Here is a 24,106-nt window from a genome sequence, read left to right as displayed (position 1 = left end):
ATGCTAGCTAAGGTGCTCAGTACAACACTATAAGAAGGCCTGAGCCCTACCCATCACCTCCTCCACTTTGAGATGCATGAAGATAGTGAGGCCTGCTGGCAACCTGGAATGGATGATCATTTAATAAAATCAGAGGAGGGTGTGGCATTGATCCGAGTGTTAGCCTGGGACCATTAAGATGTGCCTTGAGAAAAAGACTACATGCTTGTTATTCAGACTGATTCCACTAAGGCAGTGGTTCTCAAATTTACTGCTACTGCTACTGCTAAGTCGCTTCAGTCATGTCTGACTCAGTGTGACCCCATAGACGGCAGCCCACGAGGCTCCCCCGTCCCTGAGATTCTCCAGGCAAGAACACTGGAGTGAGTTGCCATTTCCCTCTCCAATGCATGAAAGTGAAAAGTGAAAGTGAAGTCGCTGAGTCTTGTCTGACTCTTAGCGACCCCATGGACTGCAGCCTACCAGGCTCCTCTGTCCATGGGATTTTCCAGGCAAGAGTGCTGGAGTGGGGTGCCATTGCCTTCTCCTCTCAAATTTAAGTGTGCATCAAATCCCTGGAGGGCTTATTAAAGTACAGATCACTGAGCCCCACTTCCAGAATCTTAAATTCAGTAGCTGTTGGATGAGGCCCAAGAATTAGCATTTCAACAAGTTTCCAGGGGATGCTGATGCTCTGAGAACCATACTGCCCTCCTGCATCCCAGAGAGCTAGGCTGTATGTATGACTGTGACCTCATACTCTGTACATGGTACAGGCAGGAGTTATCTATCTCAGCAACAATGTTGACAACACTCATAAAACAATTGTTATTGATTCCAAGTTTGGTCTGGTTGCTGCAAGACAGACCAATTAACCTAAGGGCTAGGCGTTGAGGCATCCTAAAAGATGATGCTATAAAAGTGCTGCACTCAATATGCTAGCAAATTTGGAAAACTCAGCAGTGGCCACGGGACTGGAAAAGGTCAGTTTTCATTCCAATCCCAAAGAAAGGCAATGTCAAAGAATGTCCAAACTACCGTACAATTGCACTCATCTCACATGCTAATAAAGTAATGTTCAAAATTCTCCAAGTTAGGTTTCAATAGTACGTGAACTGAGAACTTCCAGATGTTCAAGCTGGATTTAGAAAAGGCAGAGGAACCAGAGATCAAACTGCCAACATTTGTTGGATCATAGAAAAAGCAAGAGAATTCCAGAAAGACATCTACTTCTGCTTCATTGACTATGCTAAAGCCTTTGACTGTGTGGATCACAACAAACTGTGGAAAAATTTTCAAGAGATGAGAATACCAGACCACCTTACCTACCTCCTGAGAAATCTGTATGCAGGTCAAGAAGCAACAGTTAGAATTGGACATGGAACAATGGACTGGTTCCAAATTGGTAAAGGAGTATGTCAAGACTGCATATTGTCACCTTGCTTATTTAACTTATAAGCAGAGTATATCATGAGAAATGCTGGGCTGGAGGAAGCACAAGCTGGAATCAAGATTATGAGGAGAAATATCAAAACTTCAGATAGGCACATGACACCACCCTTATGTCAGAAAGCAAAGAGGAACTAAAGAGCCTCTTGATGAAAGTGAAAGAGAAGAGTGAAAGAGCTGGGTTAAAACTCAACATTCAAAACACTAAGAGCATGGCATCTGGTCCCATCACTTTATGGCAAATAGATGGGGAAACAATGGAAACAGTGACAGATTTTATTTTTGGGGGCTCCAAAATCACTACAGATGGTGACTGCAGCCATGAAATTAAAAGACTCTTAGTCCTTGGAAGAAAAACTATGACAAACCTAGACAACATATTAAAAAGCAGAGACATTCTTTTGCCAACAAAGGTTCATCTAGTCAAAGCTATGGTTTTTCCAGTAGTCATGTACAGATGTGAAAGTTGGATTATAAAGAAAGCTGAGCACTGAAGAATTGATGCTTTTGAACTGTGGTGTTGGAGAAGACTCTGAGAGTTCCTTCAACTGCAAGGAGATCCAACCAGTCCATCCTAAAGGAAATCAGTCCTGAATATTCATTGGAAGGACTGATTATGAAGCAGAAGCTCCAATACTTTGGCCACCTGATGTGAAGAACTAACTCATTTGAAAAGACCCTGATGCTGGGAAAGACTGAAGGCAGGAGGAGAAGGGGATGACAGGATGAGATGGTTGGATGGTCTCACTGACTCAATGAACAAGAGTCTGAGCAAGCTCTGGGAGTTAGTGATGGACAGGGAAGCTTGGTGTGCTGTGGTCCATGGGGTCTCAAAGAGCTGGACATGACTGAGTGACTGAACTGACTGAAGTGTTGAACCAAGGAATACAATTTTATTTGGAGAGGTGGCTGACCAAGAAGATGGCAGATTAATGTCTCAAAATAACCATCTTGTGAGATCTAGATGCCAGGTTCTTTTATAGGACAGAGAAGGGGCAGTTTAAAGACTGTTGTCTTGCAAATGTTTCCTGGAATGGCCAACTTCAGAGAGGGGATGTGTTAATCTCTGCAGGAAGTGGGGCATGATTCCATGAGGCAGGTCATTATGTATGATTACAATAACAAAAGCAATGAAAAACAAAGGTTAAAGTCAAAGAAACCATCCATCATGGAGTTAGAATTGGCTCTTTCCTGCAACACAATGATGATTGCATACAATAATCCTCAATGTGTGGGAAAAACCTATCTCTAAATACAACTTCTCTCAGCTCCTGAGAGAAATTAGAATCCTGGCTTTCAAGATCAATTGGATCTGAAACCCATATGAAATGAAGAATATAGGAAAGTAAAAAACTGCCCTAAAATGCACCTCCCCATGAGCTGTACACCAATCCAGGGCCTGGGACCTGCAACCTCCATAGTTTGTATCTAACCACAGGAACTGGGCCCAGGCAGTAGGCTGAACCTGACCTACTGCAGCTCCCATTTTCTCTCTGAAATGGCCCTTCTTCATAGAGATTTTTGTGGGATACATTAAGAATTTCATCTGGGGCTTTCAATCATACCACAGGCAGTCAAACTTGGCCCAGAGGAAAGAAAAGGCTTGGAGTTTCACTTAGTCCTATCCCTCAAATCTATTTCATTTCTACCCTGTAGACAAGTAAACATACGTTATTTTTGTTATTCAGTATATTCTAAATTTTATGTCCTTTTTCTCTCCTCCTATCTCCTGAAAGAAAGTCATTGTACAGGTTTGCTCCATTTGGTTCCTCTGATTCTGGATTGATCACTTACTCCTTGGAAGAAAAGTTATGACCAACCTAGACAACATATTAAAAAGCAGAGACATTACTTTGCCAACGAAGATCCATCTAGTCAAGGCTATGGTTTTTCCAGTAATCATGTATGGATGTGAGATGTGGACTACAAAGCTGAGCGCCGAAGAATTGATGTGTTTGAACTGTGGTGCTGGAGAAGACTCTTGAGAGTCCCTTGGACTGCAAGGAGATCCAACCAGTCCATCCTAAAGGAAATCAGTCCTGAATATTCACTGGAAGGACTGATGCTGAAGCTGAAACTCCAATACTTTGGCCACCTGATGTGAAGAACTGACTCATTTGAAAAGACCCTAATGCTGGGAAAGATTGAAGGTAGGAGGAGAAGGGGATGACAGAGGATGAGATGGTTGGATGGTATCACCAACTCAATGGACATGAGTTTGAGTAAACTCTGGGAGTTGGTGGTGGACAGGGAAGCTTGGCATGCTGCGGTCCATGGGGTAACAAAGAGTTGGACACAACTGAGCAACTGAACTGAACTGAACTGATCCCGGATCTTCCTGTCAGAGCCTATATTGTTCTCACTGGAGGTTTACCTGATGTCTGACTGGCACCTTAATCTCCTGTCTCGTTGTGCCACAATCTCCTTGACTTGTATTACCCCTCCCACACATCCCGACTTCTGTTCTCTCTGCCTTCTGGAATGAATGTCTCTTCAATTAGGTCAAGGTATTATGCTGCAATAACATGAAATCCCGATAGTCTAGTGGTTTACAACAACAAAAGTTGTTTTTTGATTTAATTTCTCATTCATGTTCTATTCCATGTCACTTTTATTTTGGGACTTGGACTGAAGGAGTAATCACTACCTGTGACACACTGGTCATTTTAGAGCAGAGAAAAAAGCAATGGCTGCTGCTGCTAAGTCGCTTCAGTCGTGTCCAACTCTGTGTGACCCCCATAGATGGCAGCCCACCAGGCTCCCCCATCCCTGGGATTCTCCAGGCAAGAACACTGGAGTGGGTTGCCATTGCCTTCTCCAATGCATGAAAGTGAAAAATGAAAGTGAAGTCACTTAGTCGTGTCTGACTCTTAGCGACCCCATGGACTGTAGCATACTAGGCTCCTCTGCCGATGGGATTTTCCAGGCAAGAGTACTGGAGTGGGTTGCCACTGCCTTCTCCGAAAGCAATGGCAGAACTATGCAATCTCTTTTAAAAGTCACGTGTCCCTTCTACTCATATTTCCTTAGTCAAAGCAAGTCAGAAAGCCAAGCCTAATACTGGTGTGTGGAAAATATAATCTTCTCTTAGTATAATTCCTTCTATAATATAATCTTTCCCTATTGGGAGGGGCTGGCAGGGTGGAGCTGGACCTGTGTTTGTTTTTGCAAACTGATACAAATTAAATTCTAACTTTATGGACATGTAGGAGATCCAAGTTAGCAGTGATCTACTCCACCCTTCTTCCCTTTTTATTTTTGCAGCCTCCCTGTTTTCACTGGCCATTTTACTCATTTTCTTTCCATCCTTCAAGCCATAATCAGCTTCTTTGGACTCCACAAAAGATCGTAAGCTATCTTTGGTTGAGAGGTTGAGAAAAGGAAGAAAGAAGTGAAACAAGGAGAAAGAGGAAAGGAAACTACTTTATTTAAGAAGCTTAAACCAATGTACTTTCATAGATTTAAACAAAACTATGCTCCATAGCAAAATTTCATCTGTCCAGCATGGTACAGACTAATGATATTATCAGTTTTCAGTGGCCATTTTTTAGTCACTGCCATGTTTGCTGTGATCGTGCATAGATGTGGGGGTACTTTATGAAACCTCTTGACTCTGTTTTGTCCAGAGAGTACAAAGACCATGGGACTGTTGGAATAGCTGATAAGAAGATGCATATGGCTGTGATGGAAACCAAAGTAGAGAGAATAAACATTTTAAATGAGGAGAAAATGATGAGAGTTGCATGTGTGTAAGGGATGAGTTGTTTCCCAGAAGGAATAGTTCTGAAGGACAAAGAGAATCAGGCAGCAATTGAAGAACTGGGCTTTTGCAATCAAGGGTAATCAGCAAGAGATGAGGCACGGTGATTAACAAAATGGAAAGCCTTGCCCACAGAGATAGATGATCAGAATCAACACAGATGTCCTTTAGCCTGTGTTAATTCAGGAGAAGGCCAAGAGTTTGTTTGAGAACTTAAAGGCTAAATATGTTTGTGGTAGACCAAGGCCGGGCCTGCCTACAAAATAAGTGGAAAACTCCTACACCCTGCCGCCCAGGTGTAGATAAGGAGCAACTGCCCCAGGCTGGGCACAGCAAGCATTTCAAGGTCTGGAATCTGGACATTAGCCTGCATGAAATGGCTTACTGAGTAACTACATTTTTGCCTTATATGGTAGCGTAAATTATTTCTGGTTGCTAACGTGTCTGGAGGTATGAAAGATATTGAGCCCACACTTCTGGGCTCCCCTGACCTCCCAGACATCTCAGTCTCTTCAGGCTGCCAAGACGAACAAATTTGTGATGACTCTGTGAAAAACAAAGGAGGCACTGGACAGCTGCATCTGCCTTACCTCATGTCTATCCTTTGCACTGCTTACATGCTGCTTTGGAAGTAAATCAAAGTGTAGCATCTTTGAACTGAACTCAGAGTGTCACTTGCGCCCGTTCTCTCACCTAGACCAGACTCCGTGTTCTGACTCCGCGTGGGGTGAAAGTACTGCTAAGGAAGCTCCTGTTAAAAGCCACGAGTGGCCCATTAGTTTAAGGCCGGGCCCCATCTGCACTGTCAAATCACTAGGTAAGTGCAGATATTATATCTGCAGAGGTCAAGGGATTACTGCCTTGAAAGGTTTTCAAGGGTCTATTCTGGTGGAGAAAATGCCCAGTGGCACACATGTGTCAGGAGAGACAGGACAAATGATTTAAGTTTTGAGAACCGTCTAACTCCTATTAGATAAAAATATGCTTATTTATTACAAGTTTAAATTCCCAGTCACATTAAACAGTGGCAATGGGGCCCTAGTCCCACCTGCTTGGTATCTCCCTTTCCCTCTTACACTCTCTCCCCAGGCACCTTTACAAACCCCAGGCTCCTTTCAACATAATATGAACAGCACTGCCCAACTTTATTCAATATTAGTAAGTTATAGTACAAACTGGGGCATTTTTAACCATGGAAGAGAAAACTGTTGGTAATGATGCCAAACCATAGACCTAACTTGGGACCCTCATGGGAAAACTGGAATTACAGTCACCCTGTAGATGTCCTAATTCCAGTATCTGCCTGCTGAGGTTCCTTCTGAAGAGAGCCTGTTCTGTCCACAACCCCCGCTGGAGAGGCAGCCCCAGGCTCATCAGGCTGACCCTAAGCCACAAGACTGAATTCTAGTTGAGCATGTGACCCAAGGCTGGTAAACAACCCTAGGCTAGTGACTCTGGGAGACCTTGAGGCTTGGCTGGACATGATAAGCCTGGTCAAATGGATTCTCTCCTTCATAAATCAGAAATACTGACCAAAAGAAGCTGAGGGGGTGTGATGCTTCTATTTTTTCTGCCTCTATACTGTTAACATGGAGAACAAGCATTGCCATTGTCAGTAAGTAACATCTGTCATTACACTGCAACAATTTTCAACTTCTTAGGGAGTGGAGCAGGGAAGTGGCAATGTAAAAGTCTCCAGCAATATCTGCTAAAATCACAAATGTATATCCTTGACCGAGTAATTTCAAGTAAGTCTAGAAATTTATCGGATATCCTTGCACATTTGCAAAGTGATATGCTGCTGCTGCTAAGTCACTTCAGTCGTGTTCGACTCTGTGCGACCCCATAGATGGCAGCCCACCAGGCTCCCCCATCCCTGGGATTCTCCATGCAAGAACACTGGAGTGGGTTGCCATTTCCTTCTCCAATGCATGAAAGTGAAAAGTGAAAGTGAAGTCGCTCAGTTGTGTCCAACCCTCAGCGACCCCATGGACTGCAGCCTTCCAGGCTTCTCCGTCCATGGGATTTTCCAGGCAAGAGTACTGGCGTGGGGTGCCATTGCCTTCTCCAGCAAAGTGATATAGGTAGATGTTATTCACTGTGTGCGTGTATGTATGTGCATGCTAAGTTGTGTCCAATTCTTTGCGACCCCATAGACTGTAGACTGCCAGGCTCCTCTATCCATGGGATTTCCCAGGCAAGAATACTGGTGTGGGTTGCCATTTCCTTCTCTAGGGGAGCTTCCCAACCCAGGGATTGAACCCATGTCTCCTGCATTGTAGGCAAATTCTTTTACCATTAAGCTACTGGGGAAGCCCTGGCATTTTATAATAGACAAATATAATGTCAAAGACATTAACTGTTTATTGAAATATATGAAAGACACAGGAATACCTTTGATTCCACCAGATTTTCATAAAGATTAATACTGATTCAGTGAATCCCCTCCCCAAACCATTTTGTTTTTAATGCCTGAGGTCATATAGCTGGACTTTTTATACTACTCCTTTTGCTTAAACCTGCTTTTGCAGTGAGGGTTTCCCAGGTGGCTCAGTGGTAAAGAATCCGCTTGTCAAGCAGGAAACACAGGTTTGATCCCTGGGTCAGGAAGATTCCCTGGAGAGGGAAATTGCAACCCACTCCAATATTCCTGCCTGGGAAATCTTATGGACAAAGGAGTTTGACGGGCTACAGTCCATAGGGTCACAATGAGTCAGATACGACTTAGCACTTAAAACACCACCGCTACCACTTACGCAGTGAACAGAATTATCACCACACAGAAAAACATGGAGAGTCTGTCCTCCACAGTTAAGAAGAAAATGCATTGTTTTGAGGATTTAACAACTATTGTACATATTTTATTTGTTCTCTTAGTGACTTAAAGCAATGTCAAGAAGACTATGCTTTTAGGCTGGTGTGTACTCATTAATATTGCAAGTAGTGTTTGTAATGCTCAACAGTTTTTGAAATGGACTGCGAACATATCAGAATATAATTATAACTGGAACAACTTCTTGGGAAGTTCCTTTGCTTATACAAGAAATGGTTCAAATATGATAGTGTACAGTTGCTTAATTACTCTTTGTTTTCATTTTTTATGAAATGCTTCTCTCTGGTTTATGATGTTGTGATGTAACTTTACCATTAGCCTCTACACACACACACATATATCCCAACTACTTACCACATTTCTAAGATAATTTTTCCCCTGAGTAAGATAAGACTTAAATGTTGAAAGAGGAGGGAATTCATGGGCTCTCTGCTAAAATTACAGAATATTTGTTGTGGAAATGGTTTTAGAGAATATTTGTCTAAAACTTTCATTTTGTAGATTATGAAAAATGAGATCCCAGGAGGCAAAATTACATACCCAATGTCACACAGATGGTCTGAGAGGCAGGACTGGAATCCATTTCTTCTGACTTTCAGGTTGAGATTTGGTAGACTGATCAGAAGGAGCAAACCTTTAAACAATTTGTGTTAAAGGTGCTACTTGGAACCCATGTTCCCTTGTTCCTGGTGACTTTCTGCCCCCTCCTGTTTCCTTATCAGTACTTTTAGTTGAAATGTACAGCCCAGACCCTTCTCTGTCTTTCACCTCCTTGCAGCCTTTCTTTTATCCTTCCCCAACTCCACTCCAGTTCTTATGTGTACCACTGCTCCTTCCTACTGTGCAAGGATTTTACAAATCTGCTCAAAATTCAAAGGAAGTCACTGAGAGAAGCATTATGTAATACAGAAGACTAATGGTTTAAAATGTAGACAGCAATGCAAGAGAGGTTTTTATTTGTTGATTACATTAATTAAGTGAATAATCTTGGTTGGAAGATGGGAGAGCTTAGTAGCATGGTTTTCAGCCTTTGAATAATAACCATCTAGTGCACTATGAATCACCAAACCTTACAACCACCTTTGTATAAAGTAAAGCTTAAAATCCATAGGAAAAATAAGAACTATGATTTAAAAGATTGCCCTTTAAGCCTATAAAACAACTAACGGTTTTAGAGTTCTTTACAGTTTATAAAGCACTTACACATTCCTTTTCCTCTTTGGGCTTCAAACAATCAGGTGAGCTCAGTAAGACAATCTGTGTTGTTATCTAGAGGAAAAACAGAGATTCAAAGTTAGAGTTACCCAGGTGAGAGTCAAATCTTAGTCTTCTAATTCTATAAATCCCATGTTTCTACCATCTTACCGTTCTGTCTCCCAAAAAGTCCAACCACAAACCCTCACAATTTAGAAACTGAGGAAATTGGACCAAATCTGTTTAGAAGATATGATGGTTAATTTAATGTACCGTCTGTAACAGGTCCAGGCTGCTGTGCAAGGTGTTCTGCTGTTTGGGCCAAATGATCCTGGAAGGTTATATGGATAATATTTTAAGGTACTATTTCCTGGATGCTGTGGCAGATGAGATCAGAGCACAAGGCGTAGATATGCATGCTGGAGAGAACCTGGTTGGTTTGAGATGGTATAAATATGAGAGTATGCACTTGCTTACTTACTCATTTTTATGAAATGCTTCTCTCTTGAGTACATACTGACAGATTTTACTGATGAGAAGGCTGATATCTGACAGAGAGCTACCTCATTTAAAACCCCGGTATGAGACTTCTCTTCCTGCTCACAAGACCGAAAAAGGCCTCCTTCTGCCCTATTCGTCTTTGGGCCCAAAGGAGCAAAGAACATTCCCTTCAGGACAGCTCAGTCCTAAAGAAGAGGAGGTGCTGGGCTACTCATGAGCTGTTACTCTTTCCTAACTCAGATGTCGAGAGAGGAGCCAGGATTATTACATTTATTGAGCTCCCACCACACAGAAGGAGACATCAGGAGTGGAAAGACATGTTCCTCCTTACTAAAGTTAGGGAAGATTTCAAGACTTAATGTAGGTGAAATACTTAGGGCCTGGTCCAGAGCTAGTACTTGACCAATGCAAGTTGTGTTAATTAGAAATACACAGACTCATTTCTGATTCTAGCTCCTCCATTAACTGTGTGTTTTAAGGCAAGAAGCCACATCTGTCTGGTTCACTGTTGAATGCCCCAAACCAAGATTGGTGCCTTGTACAGCACCTGTAATAATAATAACAATAATTAAAAAAATAAATTATCCTCTTGGAATTTATTTCCTCATCCATAAAATGAGGAATTTGATGTCTTGATGATACTTAAGTTTCTTCTTTGCTCTAATTCTATAAGAGGGAGTTGCAGCAAGTCTAATACACCTATTTCGTTTTAAAAAAATATATAAAAGGATTTGCTGCCAGCATCTAGTCTGTGTATATTGAATCCCAATATTTTAAAAGAGCAAATTCAATTAGAATAGCAATATATGTACAATTCTTTAATAATGTTGGGGTTAATTAATTTTACTCTACCCTCCAAATATCCCAATTTTAGTAACAGTGCAAGTATTTTCTTTTATTCTTTATAATTTTTCAAAAAACTTTCATTTGGGGTACTAAAAATCTTAACCCTATCAGTAAATGTCCACAGCTATGCTACTATAAAATCTTCTCACTTTAAAAGTTTAGGATTTTATGGGACAAATCCAATGTTGCCAAGCATTCAGATAATTGTTTTAGAAAATAATCTCTTCCTTGCTCACCAAGCCAAAAACAAAACCATCCTCCTCAATCGTTATCATGTGAGAGATGAGAAAATAGGCTCAGGTAGTAATCTTGACCTTCTGAGCCACCAGGGAAGCCCTAGTAATGTGACCAGGGCACAAAGTCAGTAAGTGGCTGAATCTAGTTCTGAGCTTTTTAAGGTGGCTTTGTATCTTATTAATATCTTATCAAGCAATTGGTACTTATAATCATGTGCCCCACTGTCCACTACACCGCTAGAAATTTAACATGGTCTGGAAGAGAACACGCACTGAACATAGTAGAATTTAGAATTTTTCCATTAGAAAATACAAAGTTCCTTATTTACATCTGAATAGATTTGCCAACAAGGACAAATATCATAAATCTAAAGTGAACAGCCTTAAACCTGAAATAATCACATTGTTAATTGGCTATACCCTGATACAAAATAAAATGATGGCACTAAAAAAATTTTTTTTAATTAAAAATAAAGTGAACTGCCTCAAAAGGCAGTGAAAAATATCACAGAAGGTGACTGAATTCTGCAACTTCAAAAACAAAGTTTCTTCAAGACTCAGATCTCCTTTCTGCCCTGCTGTTTCAGTTTGGAGTCTAAAAGACTATCTATCTACTTTGTGTCTGACTTATTTTCCTGTCAGACAGGAACTGGAATTTGAACTTTGCTCTCCAAAAGCCAAAGGCCAACTAATTTAGAAGGAGACTCTCAAAATCAATGATGGTTTCTTCTAGTTTCATTAGTTTTGTCTAAAGTGATTAAAGGATTTGATTTCCAGATAGCCATGAAACTTACTGCTATTTTTACAAATCACATTAATTTCTATACTTAATTCTGATCACTTGTGGCATTCCTGAGGCAAGTCTGGATTCATGCAGCATTCCAACCCCAGTGCCTTTTCAAGTTTCCAACAAAATCCTGTGCCAGTGAGCGATGATACCTTTATTGTAGTAGCCCCAAGGTGTGGAAGTTGTTTCCTGTGGCCTAGACTCAGCCCAACCCCTCCACTTGTTGAAACATCTGCAAATACTTTGTTCATTTCAGAGGCATCTGACCACAGCTAGCCTTCCATCTGGATTGCTTCCTCTTTCCTGATTGCTCACGTAAAGCATCAATAATCTGGGAAGACACTCAGCAAGAGAGAAACTGGGAGGGCCTAGGGATTAGATTGAAGTGCTTGAAGTTGGTTCTTAGGAGTTTTCTCTCATACTCATTCATTAATTGATTCATTCAATCATCACCATTTATTGGGTGATACTAGTGATGCAAATATCAACAAGAAGCAGTCTCTGTCCTGAAACAGGAAACAATATTACATGCTACATTTATTGTCTCAAGTAAGGAATTATATTAATCAGTTTAAAATAATAAACTGTATTTACTAGGTGTCTTCTATCTGTAAAGTTCTACAATTGCTTTTATTCTTATCTTCAGTAGGTATAAGGTTTATAGAATCTTTTATCTGTTTGCCCACTTTGAAACTTATATAGTTTCAAACTGAAAGCAATACTCTCTAAAGGGTTTTGTAAATAATTGTTAAATAATTTAAGAAATATCCTAGGAATTTTTACTTGATATGTGAAATGATAAATTGTATTCCTCTGAGTAATCACATTCCTTAATATGTTGCATTTGCTTTAACATTTCTATATGTTAAAACTATTAATACAAAACTATCTGCTTAACTATTATTAGAAAAAGACTATATTTTAAAAGATTTTAATGCAGTTGGATTATTTTTATGCTCTTACGTGTTTTAAAAACATAAAATTCCATGTTTTAAAAATATATCTACATTGTGCACACATTTGCACATTTTAGTAAGTTTTTTATAATCAAACCATACAAAGATCTAATTAACTCATCCCAGGAGTTGCTGAGCAATAATTATACCTTCAAAGTACCAGAAGATTTAAGGCGTATACAGGGCGGGACCCATCCACCCAAGATTTCAAAACCACAAGGTTCTTCAGGTCCTGTTGGGGCTTATCTATTTGCACGTCTTCCCCTGCAGGAGTCTGGACTAATCAGGTCACTACATCTTGACTGTAGTCTCTACCATTCATTGTTTGCAACAGTGAAGTACGGTCAACAGACCACAGGGAAGTTAGCAACGGATAATGAAAAGGCTAATAGCAAGGCTGTGCCCAGGGTTCAGCAGGACATATGGCCTATGTCAAATCATCTGATATCAAATCCAACAAATGAGCTCAGCCAAAAGGTTGAGCCATGTTGCCTGATGGCATTGTGCCCTTGGGTTGCAATGCAGTACTAAGCAAACTGTTGCACGTTGACTGTTCTTTCAGTTTGCTAAAATGGAAAAGTCAGGTTGTTTCTCCAGCACTGTTTCTGTTTTGCTGCAAAACATTTCCTACAGCGTTCATGCCTCAGCTAATCGTCATTGATCCAGATATTAATTGGTCATCTTGGAAGCAGACAGGGCTTCCTAGGTGGCTCTAGTGGTAGAGAATCTGCCTGCCAATGCGGGAGACAGGGGTTCAATCCCTGGATTGAGAGGATTCCCTGGAGGAGGGCATGGCAACCCACTACAGTATTTTTTCCTGGAGAATCCTATGGACAGGGGAGCCTGCTGGGCTCCAGTCCATAGGTTGCAAAGAATCGGTCACGATTGAAGCGAGCTAGCATGCAGCACGCACGGAAGCTGACAGGAGTTGGTTCATTTCTCCTTCAGCCGTGGCTTCTTCCCATCCCCCAGTGCTCCCTGTCTGGAGACTCATAACAGAGTAGTGCTATTAAATATAGTAAGAAAATACATGTCGAAGGGCAGATGAGAGCTAGGTGCCTAAGAACTCGGAAGAACAGAGAGCCCCTGAGCCTTATGGTACTTTGTTCAAATTTTTTAAAAAAAACACTACTTCCTGAGGTGGGTGACATGTATCTTAGCAGGTAAAGTTACAGGATGGAGTTCAAAGCCTACCCACCTCCTCTGCCAGGCACCATTATGCAGTCAACAAACTGCACATGTATATGGTGGCCTGGCAGAAAGGGTATCAGAGCCTTCCAATCATAGATGAGAGCACTGAGAAAGATGAAGTCAAATTTGATATGAAGAATAATGGAAAACAGGCAGTCCTGGGTGGTTCTGTCTTATGAATCTCTAAATAGGAGAGGTTGTTTAAGTATGGTATCTGCCTTCTGATTCAACTTAAAACTATTTACCATTTTATGGTGACTCCTTTCCTCTCAGGAGATTTCTTCTAAAAGTTGAGATGAGGAGCAGGTTTTACATGTACACAAAGATGTACATATTATATTCCTATTCCTAAGGTGGTCTGCATTTAAACAGAGGCAAAAACATTTAAAAATTGGTTACTGCTCTGTCCCCAACACCTAGAGCCATACCTGAAACACAGTAGGTCCCTTAATATGTTGATTAAATATATCTCAAATCCTAGACATTCAGTCACTGAGCATTAGGAAGCAAGAGTTATCTTGCTTTCAAGATTCCACAGATCAAATTAGAAAGTCATCAAAATTAGTTTTCTTAGGCACGTCATAGGCCAGAGGTCTCAACTCGCTTATAAAATAACATCACCACAAATACTACTCAAATACCAATTATTTAAAACATCTCTTGAACATCACCAACAATAAAATGTCTACAAGCCAAACATTTTATATAAGGATGCAGCCTATATATAGTTCAGTGCTTGATAAGACTGTGAAAAGTGTGAAAGTGTTAGTCGCCCAGTCATGTCTGACTCTTTGTGAATCCATGGACTGAAGCCCACCAGGTTCCTCTGTTCATGGAATTCTCCTGGCAAGAATACTGGAGTGGGTTGCCATTCCCTTCTCCAGGGGATCTTCTGGACCCCGCGATCGAACCCAGTTCTCCAGCAATGCAAGCAGATTCTTCTTGACTGTCAGAACAGGGAAGCCCGCTTGATAGACTAAGTACAAACAAAAAGTTGGTGGCAAAGATGCTTATAAACATTACTTTTTACTTTGTAATTTTATATATGGGGTTGCATAATCACAGTGTATTATTTATAATTGAATGTATCACCTTCCACCAAAGATTTCAAAGCACCTTTGGTGAGTAAGGTATAGTCCTCCCCACACATCTGGTGAAACAGGTATGCTATAAGCATTATTTTCATCAAACCAGGATCACACATGAGTCAATGGCAGGGCTGTATTACTCACTCAAGATACTTTAGTTTAGGGCTCTAACCCTCAGAGGATTGAGTACACATTCATTCATTCACTCATTCCTTTCTTCATTCAAAACATTCACTTGATGCCCTTTGGGAAGCACTTAGGCTCGAGTCCCTATTTCCTCACTGAACTTGCAGCATATGAACATTACAATATGTTAAAAAAAATTGTCATGACAAACATTTAAAATTTTTCTGCACATGGTGATTAATCCTAATTGTTTCATAGAGACATACCTACCAGCGAGTCACATGTATACTGAGGAAATGACCGAAATACAAAAAAATTCAAAGATCACTTCTCTCTTAAGTATGGATGTTAATCATGTGTCTATAACATAAGGCCTTTTTTGTTGTTTTTTTTTTAATGTTTGCCTGGTGCAACTAAATACTTGGCGATTTCTGTGTCTAATTATAAGTTTCCGCTGTGTGTTGTAGCTGAGTTGGTACAAGATGTTCAAAACCATGAAATGATGAATGTAATGGCTTCCTCGTGTCATGGTCGCAATTTTTTTTCAGTTCATTTGTCCTTTTAGGTAATCATACTGTTTGTACTCTGACTCTCGTACTGAATCCACAATTATCGCTCTTGCCAGACCATGCCTCCAGACTTGACTGTATAAATTAAATGTGTATTCCAATGCATGCATATGCAAGCCGTGTGCACTGCCTGTTGAACAAAGTAATGTAAGCAACTTAAAGGCACATTTTACTGACCTTTGAGTTCCCGTGTTACAGTGGTTTTTAGACAGTTACCTACTGGGCAAAGTATAGAACAAGTGATTCACAGAGGTCAGTATCAGTGTGTGCCTCGCAAACCGGTTTGATCGAGGAATCCAGCCCCCTATGTGTGCAAGCTGCATTCTCCACGATGTTCTTCTCTGGCTCCCCGTCCCCTAGAAGGGGCTGATTCACCCTCAGCTCCCTCTGCCGGAGCTGGCGTGAGGGGCGGTGCGGCCAGGCCGCCGAGGCAGGGCGGGCGCGCAGCCGAGGCCGGGCTGCGTGACAGGCTGCACTTCCCAGCCCGACGCTGTGGTAACTGCCTGAGCTCATCGCCGCTCGTCACGACACGCGCTGCTTCGCCTGCACGCGGCGTAGCGTGAGAGGCGCCGGGGCTGCGCCCACCCCGGAGCCTGCGTGCGGACGCGCCCCACCGCCGCTCGGAGGCCCAGCCTGCCCGTCACCACGCCGCCGGCGTTCTCCGGCTGCAGGAAGACGGCCCCCGGACGTCAACAAATAACTTGACCTCCCAGGCGGTAGCCTTCGCTCTTTTCAGCCTCGGAGGGCCCTTCCCTCACCACCCTCTAACACACAGCTGCCAACCCCCTTAGTGTGGGGAAGGCGCCGGTCAACCGGGTCAGTCGCCTGGCAGCGCCACTTGACTCCCGTGCGCCCTGAGTTCCCGGCAGAAAGGGCTGCGGTGGGGTACTAGGGGTGGAGGGCGCGGGACCCTCTTCCCGGGGCACAACACCGGGAGGGTGCAAGGCCGCCAGGCTGCTGTGGTTGCAAGGCAGGCGGCGAGCAAGCGTCGGGGCCGCTCAGGAAGCCGAGAACGGTCCGCGGAGCCGACTCGTGACTCCTTGACCGCGTTCCCCCTCGCCCTCGTCCCGCCGCCCGAGCTCTTTGCCTTACAGCAGCGGAGCTGGGTACTTTTCGGCGTTAAAATGAGGGCATTAGCCGCTCGGGCTCAAGTTGGCGGCGGGGGCCGGGCGGAATCAGGGATTCCTCACGGGATTAGGCGGCCGGGCCGGCACGCGAGGCGGACGCAGGGCCCGCCAGGAAGCCCGGGTTAGCGCGGAAGCGGCGAGCGCAGGCAGCGGGGGCGGGGCCGCGGGGTTGCGTGACCCGCCGCCCGGCGGCCGCACGCACTTCGTGCCCCGGGCAGCCCTCCCAGCCAGGCTCGTCGCCGCTGCCGCGGGGCGGGAGCGCAGGTGCAGGAGGGCGGTGCCGGGTTTCCACTTTTACAACCGCAGCGGGGAGGAGAGTCACGCTATATTTCTGGGACAGGGAGTGAGTTCACCCGGGAGGACACGGCGTCTCCTTGTTATCGGAACCTGGGTAACATTCAGTAATAAAACCCGCTCAGACAGGATGTATTAAACGAACTGGGAACCAGAGCTGCTCTATCAATAAGCAGTCGTTCCGGGGAAGCTTTCCAAGGAAAGCTTTACATTTTGAGGCTCGGCACACAGGTGCGTTCGTGTGACATGCTTATACAGGAAGGAACCAGAGCGAGGACGGCGGCTTTGGGACGCAAGTTTTGTGCACTCTGCACAAAGATTAATAACAGAGTCGTGATGCTGGGCAACTATCATTCCTCCTAGAAGCGTTCTTGCCAGTGCTTTATTTTGCAAGGAGAGAGAGATGCCTGGTTTTAATGGCGTACAAACGGGAGAGACCTCTTGCATGGTGACTCAAAAGAGTCCAAGAATATTTGAAAAAGAAAAAAAAAAACAACTGACTTTACAGGACACCACAATTCAACTTCGTTCTAAAGACCATGTGGGGGGAATTTTTTTTTTCATTCAGATATGTTTATATAATTCAAATGTTTGTCAAAAATATTGACACCAAGATAGCTGAACACATAAAACCACTTGGGTCGGCTGAAAAAATTACATATTAGCTTATTTGTTTAAAATTTCATTTGGTGGATCTACACTTTTGTTTATTTCCCTATTATTACCTTTGGGCCAGTGGTGCCTAGTTTCATACTCGCTTTCGTTACACAAGCAGCACACCCTCATGTAAGAGGGGCTTCTCCGGGGTTAGGGTACCTACATAAACTCCCAGAAGGCTCTTTCAGAATACATATGTTCACCTTTCAACTTACTACATGTGGAAGGATAGCAAGATTCACTTTAATTTTAAAATATTCTCCCAGTTAACTCAGATTCTCCCTTCTGTAGGTAAGAACATTTATTTGATTTGCCTTGCACTCCTGGCACTCTTCCTTTCTTCTAGGACAGAACTGCCCCTTCTCAGATTCTTCTCTCTCTTCTCTTCTAGACGTGTAATTAGAAAGGGAGGTACCATCCTGTATAGCCTGGCCTCCCTGGGAACCACAATTGGTTAGGAGACTGGTACCTGACTCCTCCTGGTTTCAGTGATTTGATCAAGGGATTGGGGTATAACTCAAGGTGTGCTAAACAGTCATTTCCTGGAATTTTTCTAACTGGAGGTTGGGAATAAAAGTCTCATTTCCTCTTGGTTTCAAAATGGTTATCAGCCACCACTGCCCTGCCACCGACAGAGACTGTAAAAGAGAAAGGAACCAACTTTGAGTTAAGTGGTAGATTCAAAGGGTTGAGACTTTCTATGGCTTTTTAGAGTTCCTAAAGTTCTCAAAGCAGTCCTGTTTCCTGTTTTCTTGAAGCTTGGTTATTTAGCTCTTCTGCTGATTCTGTGAGGTACCTTTAATATCCTAATAGAATATACATTGATAGTAATAAGGTGTGTATACACACACACACACACACACACACTTAGAATGCTATTTGGAATACATTTTAAAAATTTATAATACTATTTGTAACTTGCCTTTTTTCATAAAAAAAGGAATAGAATCCGTTGGGACATTCACCACCAATAAACTACATCATCATTTTAACAGCCGCACAATCTTCTTCTTTGATAAATAATTTATTTTATTTTGATACTTCAGATTTTTAAACATTAGAAGCAAGACTGTGATGAACCTTAAGTATTTGTGCTAATAAGGAAGAATTTTTCAGAAGCTTATAGCCGACTTCCCTTGGAGTCTGGTCAGAAGTGGGTCATAGGCCCATTCCTAATTTAAATCACTGGTAAAGGGAAAGTGGTCAGCAGAATTGACCTAATCATTCCTGAAGTTGGGCTGATTCATGTGTGCCTATGGGTAGAGGGTGCAGAGGGGAGGATGATGAAGTCTGGATTCCTGAACAAAAGGAAGAAGGGAGAATCAGGTGCCCACTATAATAGTTTTGAACATTTCAAGGTGTTTAAAACATAATGTATTAATTTTTCAATCTTAAAGCAGTGTTTAAGAGTGCTAATTGTGGGACTTCCCTGATGGTCCAGTGGTTAAGAATCTGCCTTCCAATGCAGGAGGTGTGGGTTTAACCCCTGGTTGGGGAACTAAGATCACACATGCTTGGTTATTTGTAGAGTGCATTCTGTAACTAGAGAAAGCCTGCATGCTACAACGAAGACAACACAGCCAAAAATACAAATTAAAAAAGAGTGCTAGTTTCTCTATACCCTTGCAAACCAGGGCTACTATGATTCATCTTTTTCACCTGTTTGATAGTAATGTTTGATTTTTTTTATCAGTAGTTCATAGGAAAATACTTTTCAGATGATTCACAACTCCTGATTTAATGGCATTAAAATATCCTACTAGAGATGTAAAAAAAAAAAAAAAATGACAGGAAAATTACTCTAACTTGAGTCTTATAAATTCCATAGTTACCTAAAATTATAGGTACAGAAACATGAACTTCATCTCTATAAAGATAGAATGAAATCACTGCTGCCAGTCACTTATCAAAACAAATGTTAGATGCTTCATTAGAATCTATGGAAATCTCAGAAATAAGTAATAATTTCATTAAAAAAGCAAGTTCTTTAAAAAGTTTTTAAAGTGTATAAGGCAATTATCAATTTTCAGTCTGATTTCATTGATATTTGTTATAGGCTAGATGTTGGATGCTAAGGTTAAAGAACTGTCAGTACAATAATTTTGAGCATCAAATTCATTAAAAGTATTAAATGAGTACTGTTAAAGCTTTATTCTTTTTGTGTTTTAAAATATATTCATGAAAATAAGTCCTGTGGATGTAGTGTTTCAGCACTGTGACTATAGTGAATAATACTGTACTGTTTATTTTGAAAGAAACTAAGACTGCATATCTTAAAAGCACTCATCATAAGAAAAAAAAATTGTATTTATGTGTGGTGATGGATGTTAACTAGACTTATTGCCTTTATTTTACAATATAAACAAATATTGAATGATTTTGTTGGATACCTGGAACTAATGTATTTCAGTTATATCTCAATTAAAAATCAATATATTCATATGATAAATATTAACATATTTGGCGCACAGTACATTTTTGGGTGAAGCTCTTATCAGTAATGAACAGGCCACAAGAGTACACGTTTACAATCATCAAAGGGTTCATTGTAGAGCTTGACTTTGAATATTTGAAAGTAGATGTTTATTTCTTCAAGGCCTAACTTGTCTCATTGGAAATTTTGTTCAATCATATTCTCATGGCTAAAAAGAATTTAGTATACAATTTATTGCTGAACAGATGACAAAACATTTGAACTCCTAGTTCACTTCAGTCGCTCAGTCATGTCCGACTCTTTGCCACCCCATGAACCGCAGCACAGTTGGATGGCATCACCAACTCAATCGACATGACCTTGAGTAAACTCTGGGAGTTGGTGATGGACAGGGAGGCCTGGCGTGCTGCAGTCCAATAGAGTTGGACACGAGTTAGCGACTGAACTGAAATGTTAACATGACAACACAAAGTTGTGTGAACCACGTGGAAAGCCCTAGGTTATCACTTTATATAGACTCCAAAAACTAGTAAGAATTTGTTTTTTCTTCTCTATATCAGGGGTCAATGACCCCTGAGAAAAATTAACAGAAGAAAAATTGTAATAAAGGGTCACAGTCAGTTCAGCCGTTCAGTCATGTCCGACTCTTTGCGACTCCACTGAGGGGTGAGAGGTAGACCGACTCTGTCCTCCACCTCTGCCACCGTCATTCCAACCCGCCTCTGGGCTAGAAATGTCTCCCTCCATCCCTGCAGCCGCCCCCACGACTCCAGCCGGCCCTCCTCTGCCTCGCCCTTAGCATCCCTTGCCTCCCACTCACAGTACCCAGCGTATTGCTGAGCCCGTTCTTTGACCCCAGCCAGGAGACTTCAAGCTTCCGCCCAGGACTTGGCCCGGGGCGGCGCAGTGTCCTGTTTCCGCGTTGGCGAGCGGCGTGTGTCGTGACGTCACCGCGCCTTGACGTCAGGCTGACGTGCAGCACGGTCTCCTGGGAGACCAGGAAAGCCTTTTGCCCCCGGCGGAATCGAAGTATAGGTGAGAGAGACAAGGAAAGGCTTTCTTGAGCCCCGGAATGACCTGGTCCCGGCGCGCACTTCCGAAGAAGAGGCGTGCTGGCACCCCGGGGGCAGAGCCGGAAAGCCGAGCCGTGGTGCCGCGCCCGGAGAATGGGCCCCGCGCCTTGCCCCTGACCCCGGCTGCTGCCTCTGTCGAGTCTTCGCGAGCCCGTCCGGCTGGGCGCCCTCTTCTTTGAGAGCGTGGCCAGGATAGGCCTCATTCCCGCACCTTTTCTTCTTCCCGCCTCCGCGGGTCCCGAGGGAACGGGGTTATAAAGGGACAGATTTCAAAACCCTTGCAAGCCGATTTTGGCTGTACTTGCAGTTAGTTTCTATTTGGAAAATCCTGCCCCTTCAGAATGTCTCAAGACGTGAACTCCCTCTTCACCTGACCTTGACCTCATCTGTGGTGATTCACACTAAAGAAATGGTTCTTTAGGGAAGGGCCTGAAAGCTGAACGTGAGTTAATGGCCCAGCGTGACACTGGTGTCATGCAGGGAATCGGAAGTGAACGACTAGGGACGGGTCTGTATTTTTGACATCTTCCTTGTAATCCTGTCAGAGCAGGTTCACAAATACCTACGCGGCTACCGCTGGTTATCACCGCACCTCATGTCGAAGAAGAGTCGAGAAAGTGTGTAATGTGAGAGAATAAAAGGGCCTCTTTGATTTAAAAAGAAAAAAGCAAAATAATGAAAGTAAATTAAAAGTTAAAAAAAACCTTTTTTTCCCCTTTTGTTAAAGGGAAAGAGACCTCTCCCATCCCTTTCTTGGGAAACCTCTTATGGCTGTGTGCTTCCTCTGTTCCTTCAACATGTATGTATGCAAATCTTTTGAAGACCCAGAATATTTTTCTGGAGGACCTGGGAGCCATTTCTTTAAAATGTAAACATCAAGGGAAACAGGGCCCATATCTCCATATTACTTTGGGAGTTTAGTGCTTCTAGTAACCAAGTGCTTTGTCTAGAGATATGTATTCATTTGAACAAACGCTGTTAGCTAGCACTTCAATTACCAGGTGAATTTAAAACAATATGAAATAGAGTATAGCAAGCTCTGTTGAGGACAAATTATCTTTTATCTTTTTTTTTTTTTTAATCTTTTATCTTGAGAACATGTATGTAGTGGAGTGTATCTGCTTGGCTATATTAAAAAGTGGGATTTCTTTCTGTGTTTGTAATCTTATTAGATTAGCTGTGCCTCACAGTTTAGTTAAATGCTTATGTGATAATAAAACTGCTTTCTGCATTGTGGGGAAATTTTCTGGATGGCAGGATTTAAAATTTTTTCCTCCGTAATCACACCTACCAATTTTTCCCACTCAGTATAGTAAGGCCACAAAATTGGAATAGATTTACAGTAACGATACTGTGCCACTAGATTCATGCTCTCAAATACATTTAGGTGTGAAATTTTAAAAAGGAAATTTAGTTGGTAATTTTAGGAAAAATTCTGCTCACAATAGAGTTTCATTAAGATGAAGCCATATTATTTTACTGATGGTGAGCTCACTGTAAAATGACAGGAATGAGAATAATGAGCTTTCTGTGAATAATGATCTCTTGCCACATCACTGTGACAGTCTGCCAAACATCAGATTATTATGTACTTGGCCATGTGGGCCAATGTTCACTACATCAGTTAACTTTACTCTCTCTGTCCATACACATTGTATTACCTTTATCTTTAGGTTGGAAGACAGCCCATTAGTTATTTATTTTAAACAGCAGCTCATTAAACATGGAACTTTGCTAACAAGGGGGATTGGAAATCCATCCTTCCACCAATACTTAGACAATTAAAAAAAACAGGAACTTTTGTCAATTACAGTTTTCTTGACATCTTGCTGTGTGGCTGGGGTTACTTTTTCTGATAGAGTACTATAAAATCTTGTCCAGATCAAATGTAAACCTCCTCACTCACCTCCTCAGGAAGCCTTTGCTAATTCCCCATTCCCATGAGGAAGATAAGACATTTTTTTCCTGGAACGTCTAGATTGTTCCTTGTCTACAGCTCCTGACCCTCAAGTCTTTCCTGCTGTGGAATTGTGCCTATATTATCTTACTCTGCTGTCCCCCTTCACTTCCCATTTATATGTGTGTATATATATATGTATCTGTATATACCCATACATATGAATGAACATCTCTCACTCCTGAAACTGGACAGTTTATTCTTTCTCCTTATTTGGGAAACATTAAAAAAAAGAACTCAAAGTGCACCTGCATTAATCTTGTGTGGTTTTATGAAAGTAGTGATAGAGTTTTATATTGAATTGTTTTATTATAAAATGAAAATTATTAAAAGTAAAACATCTGCGTAAAAATTATATAAATGTCCACTTTTGGTAAAATTGGCACTTGGCTTCTTATGCTTTAGTGACTTTTCTGTTCAGTGCTTGCCTATCATATTTAACTTGATAACTCTAAATATTTTTTCCTGTACTTCATTTAAACCAGCATTAATGTCACAGTTGCTTTCTTTTATCTGCTAAACTATTCTATAAATATTTTTTCCAGCAGCTTTTCAGGGGAAAAACTTTTCTTTTAAATGAAATAAATGGATCTGTTTAAAATTTTGTGATCCTTAATCTGTATTTGCAAAACAAATAACTAGTTGTAAGCCACTACAGAAGTTACAATTATAAAGTTCCAAAGAAAGAAAATGTTATTTTTAATTCAGTAGTCTCTCTAGGTCCTTCCTGTTCTGTTGGCCTAATAACCACATGAGAAAACCTCATTTGTACCTTTTAACATTGAGTTGATGAAACAAACATCTGTGAAAATAGTTATACCCATTGATTCCCAAATACTTGTAGGAATTGATCTTTTTAAAATTTTCTTCATATTGTTTTAATACTAATTATCACCATCAATGTTTTTAGATTATTTTACTTCAAAGCTCCTTCAGTATATTTTGGGAAATTATGGATCGTCATGTTCCCATGCATGCATTACCTGAAGAAATCCAAAAGGTATGTTACTATGTTATTATAGCACAACATTAGAATTTTAACAGTTAAT

General features: G+C 41.7%; 1 protein-coding gene and 1 long non-coding RNA gene across 5 annotated transcripts in view; one reads left to right on the top strand and one right to left on the bottom strand.

Moving 5' to 3' along the window:
- The window catches only part of LOC133248051 (uncharacterized), a 43,290-nt gene extending 27,238 nt beyond the window's left edge, over nucleotides 1–16,052 (bottom strand). Inside the window, exons 1-3 of one of the 2 annotated variants that reach the window (XR_009736605.1) lie at nucleotides 15,693–16,052; nucleotides 13,978–14,090; nucleotides 9,225–9,290 (exon numbers count right to left, since the gene is read on the bottom strand). This is a non-coding gene — a long non-coding RNA (uncharacterized LOC133248051). The remainder of the gene's footprint in view (nucleotides 1–9,224; nucleotides 9,291–13,977; nucleotides 14,091–15,692) is intronic. The other variant, XR_009736606.1, reaches the window with a different exon arrangement.
- Nucleotides 16,053–20,958: 4,906 nt separating this feature from the next.
- LEKR1 (leucine, glutamate and lysine rich 1) overlaps nucleotides 20,959–24,106 on the top strand; it is a 214,911-nt gene continuing 211,763 nt past the window's right edge. For 2 of the 3 annotated variants that reach the window (XM_061417727.1, XM_061417712.1), the window contains exons 1-2: nucleotides 20,959–21,062; nucleotides 23,968–24,057. In XM_061417727.1, coding sequence (XP_061273711.1) covers nucleotides 24,010–24,057 — 48 coding nt within the window. In that variant the 5' untranslated portion in view covers nucleotides 20,959–21,062; nucleotides 23,968–24,009. The remainder of the gene's footprint in view (nucleotides 21,063–23,967; nucleotides 24,058–24,106) is intronic. The other variant, XM_061417718.1, reaches the window with a different exon arrangement.

Source organism: Bos javanicus, chromosome 1, assembly GCF_032452875.1.
Source record: "Bos javanicus breed banteng chromosome 1, ARS-OSU_banteng_1.0, whole genome shotgun sequence".
Lineage (NCBI taxonomy): Eukaryota > Metazoa > Chordata > Mammalia > Artiodactyla > Bovidae > Bos > Bos javanicus.
Note: the sequence above shows the minus strand (reverse complement) of the source record. Positions and strands in the feature narration are given on the sequence as shown.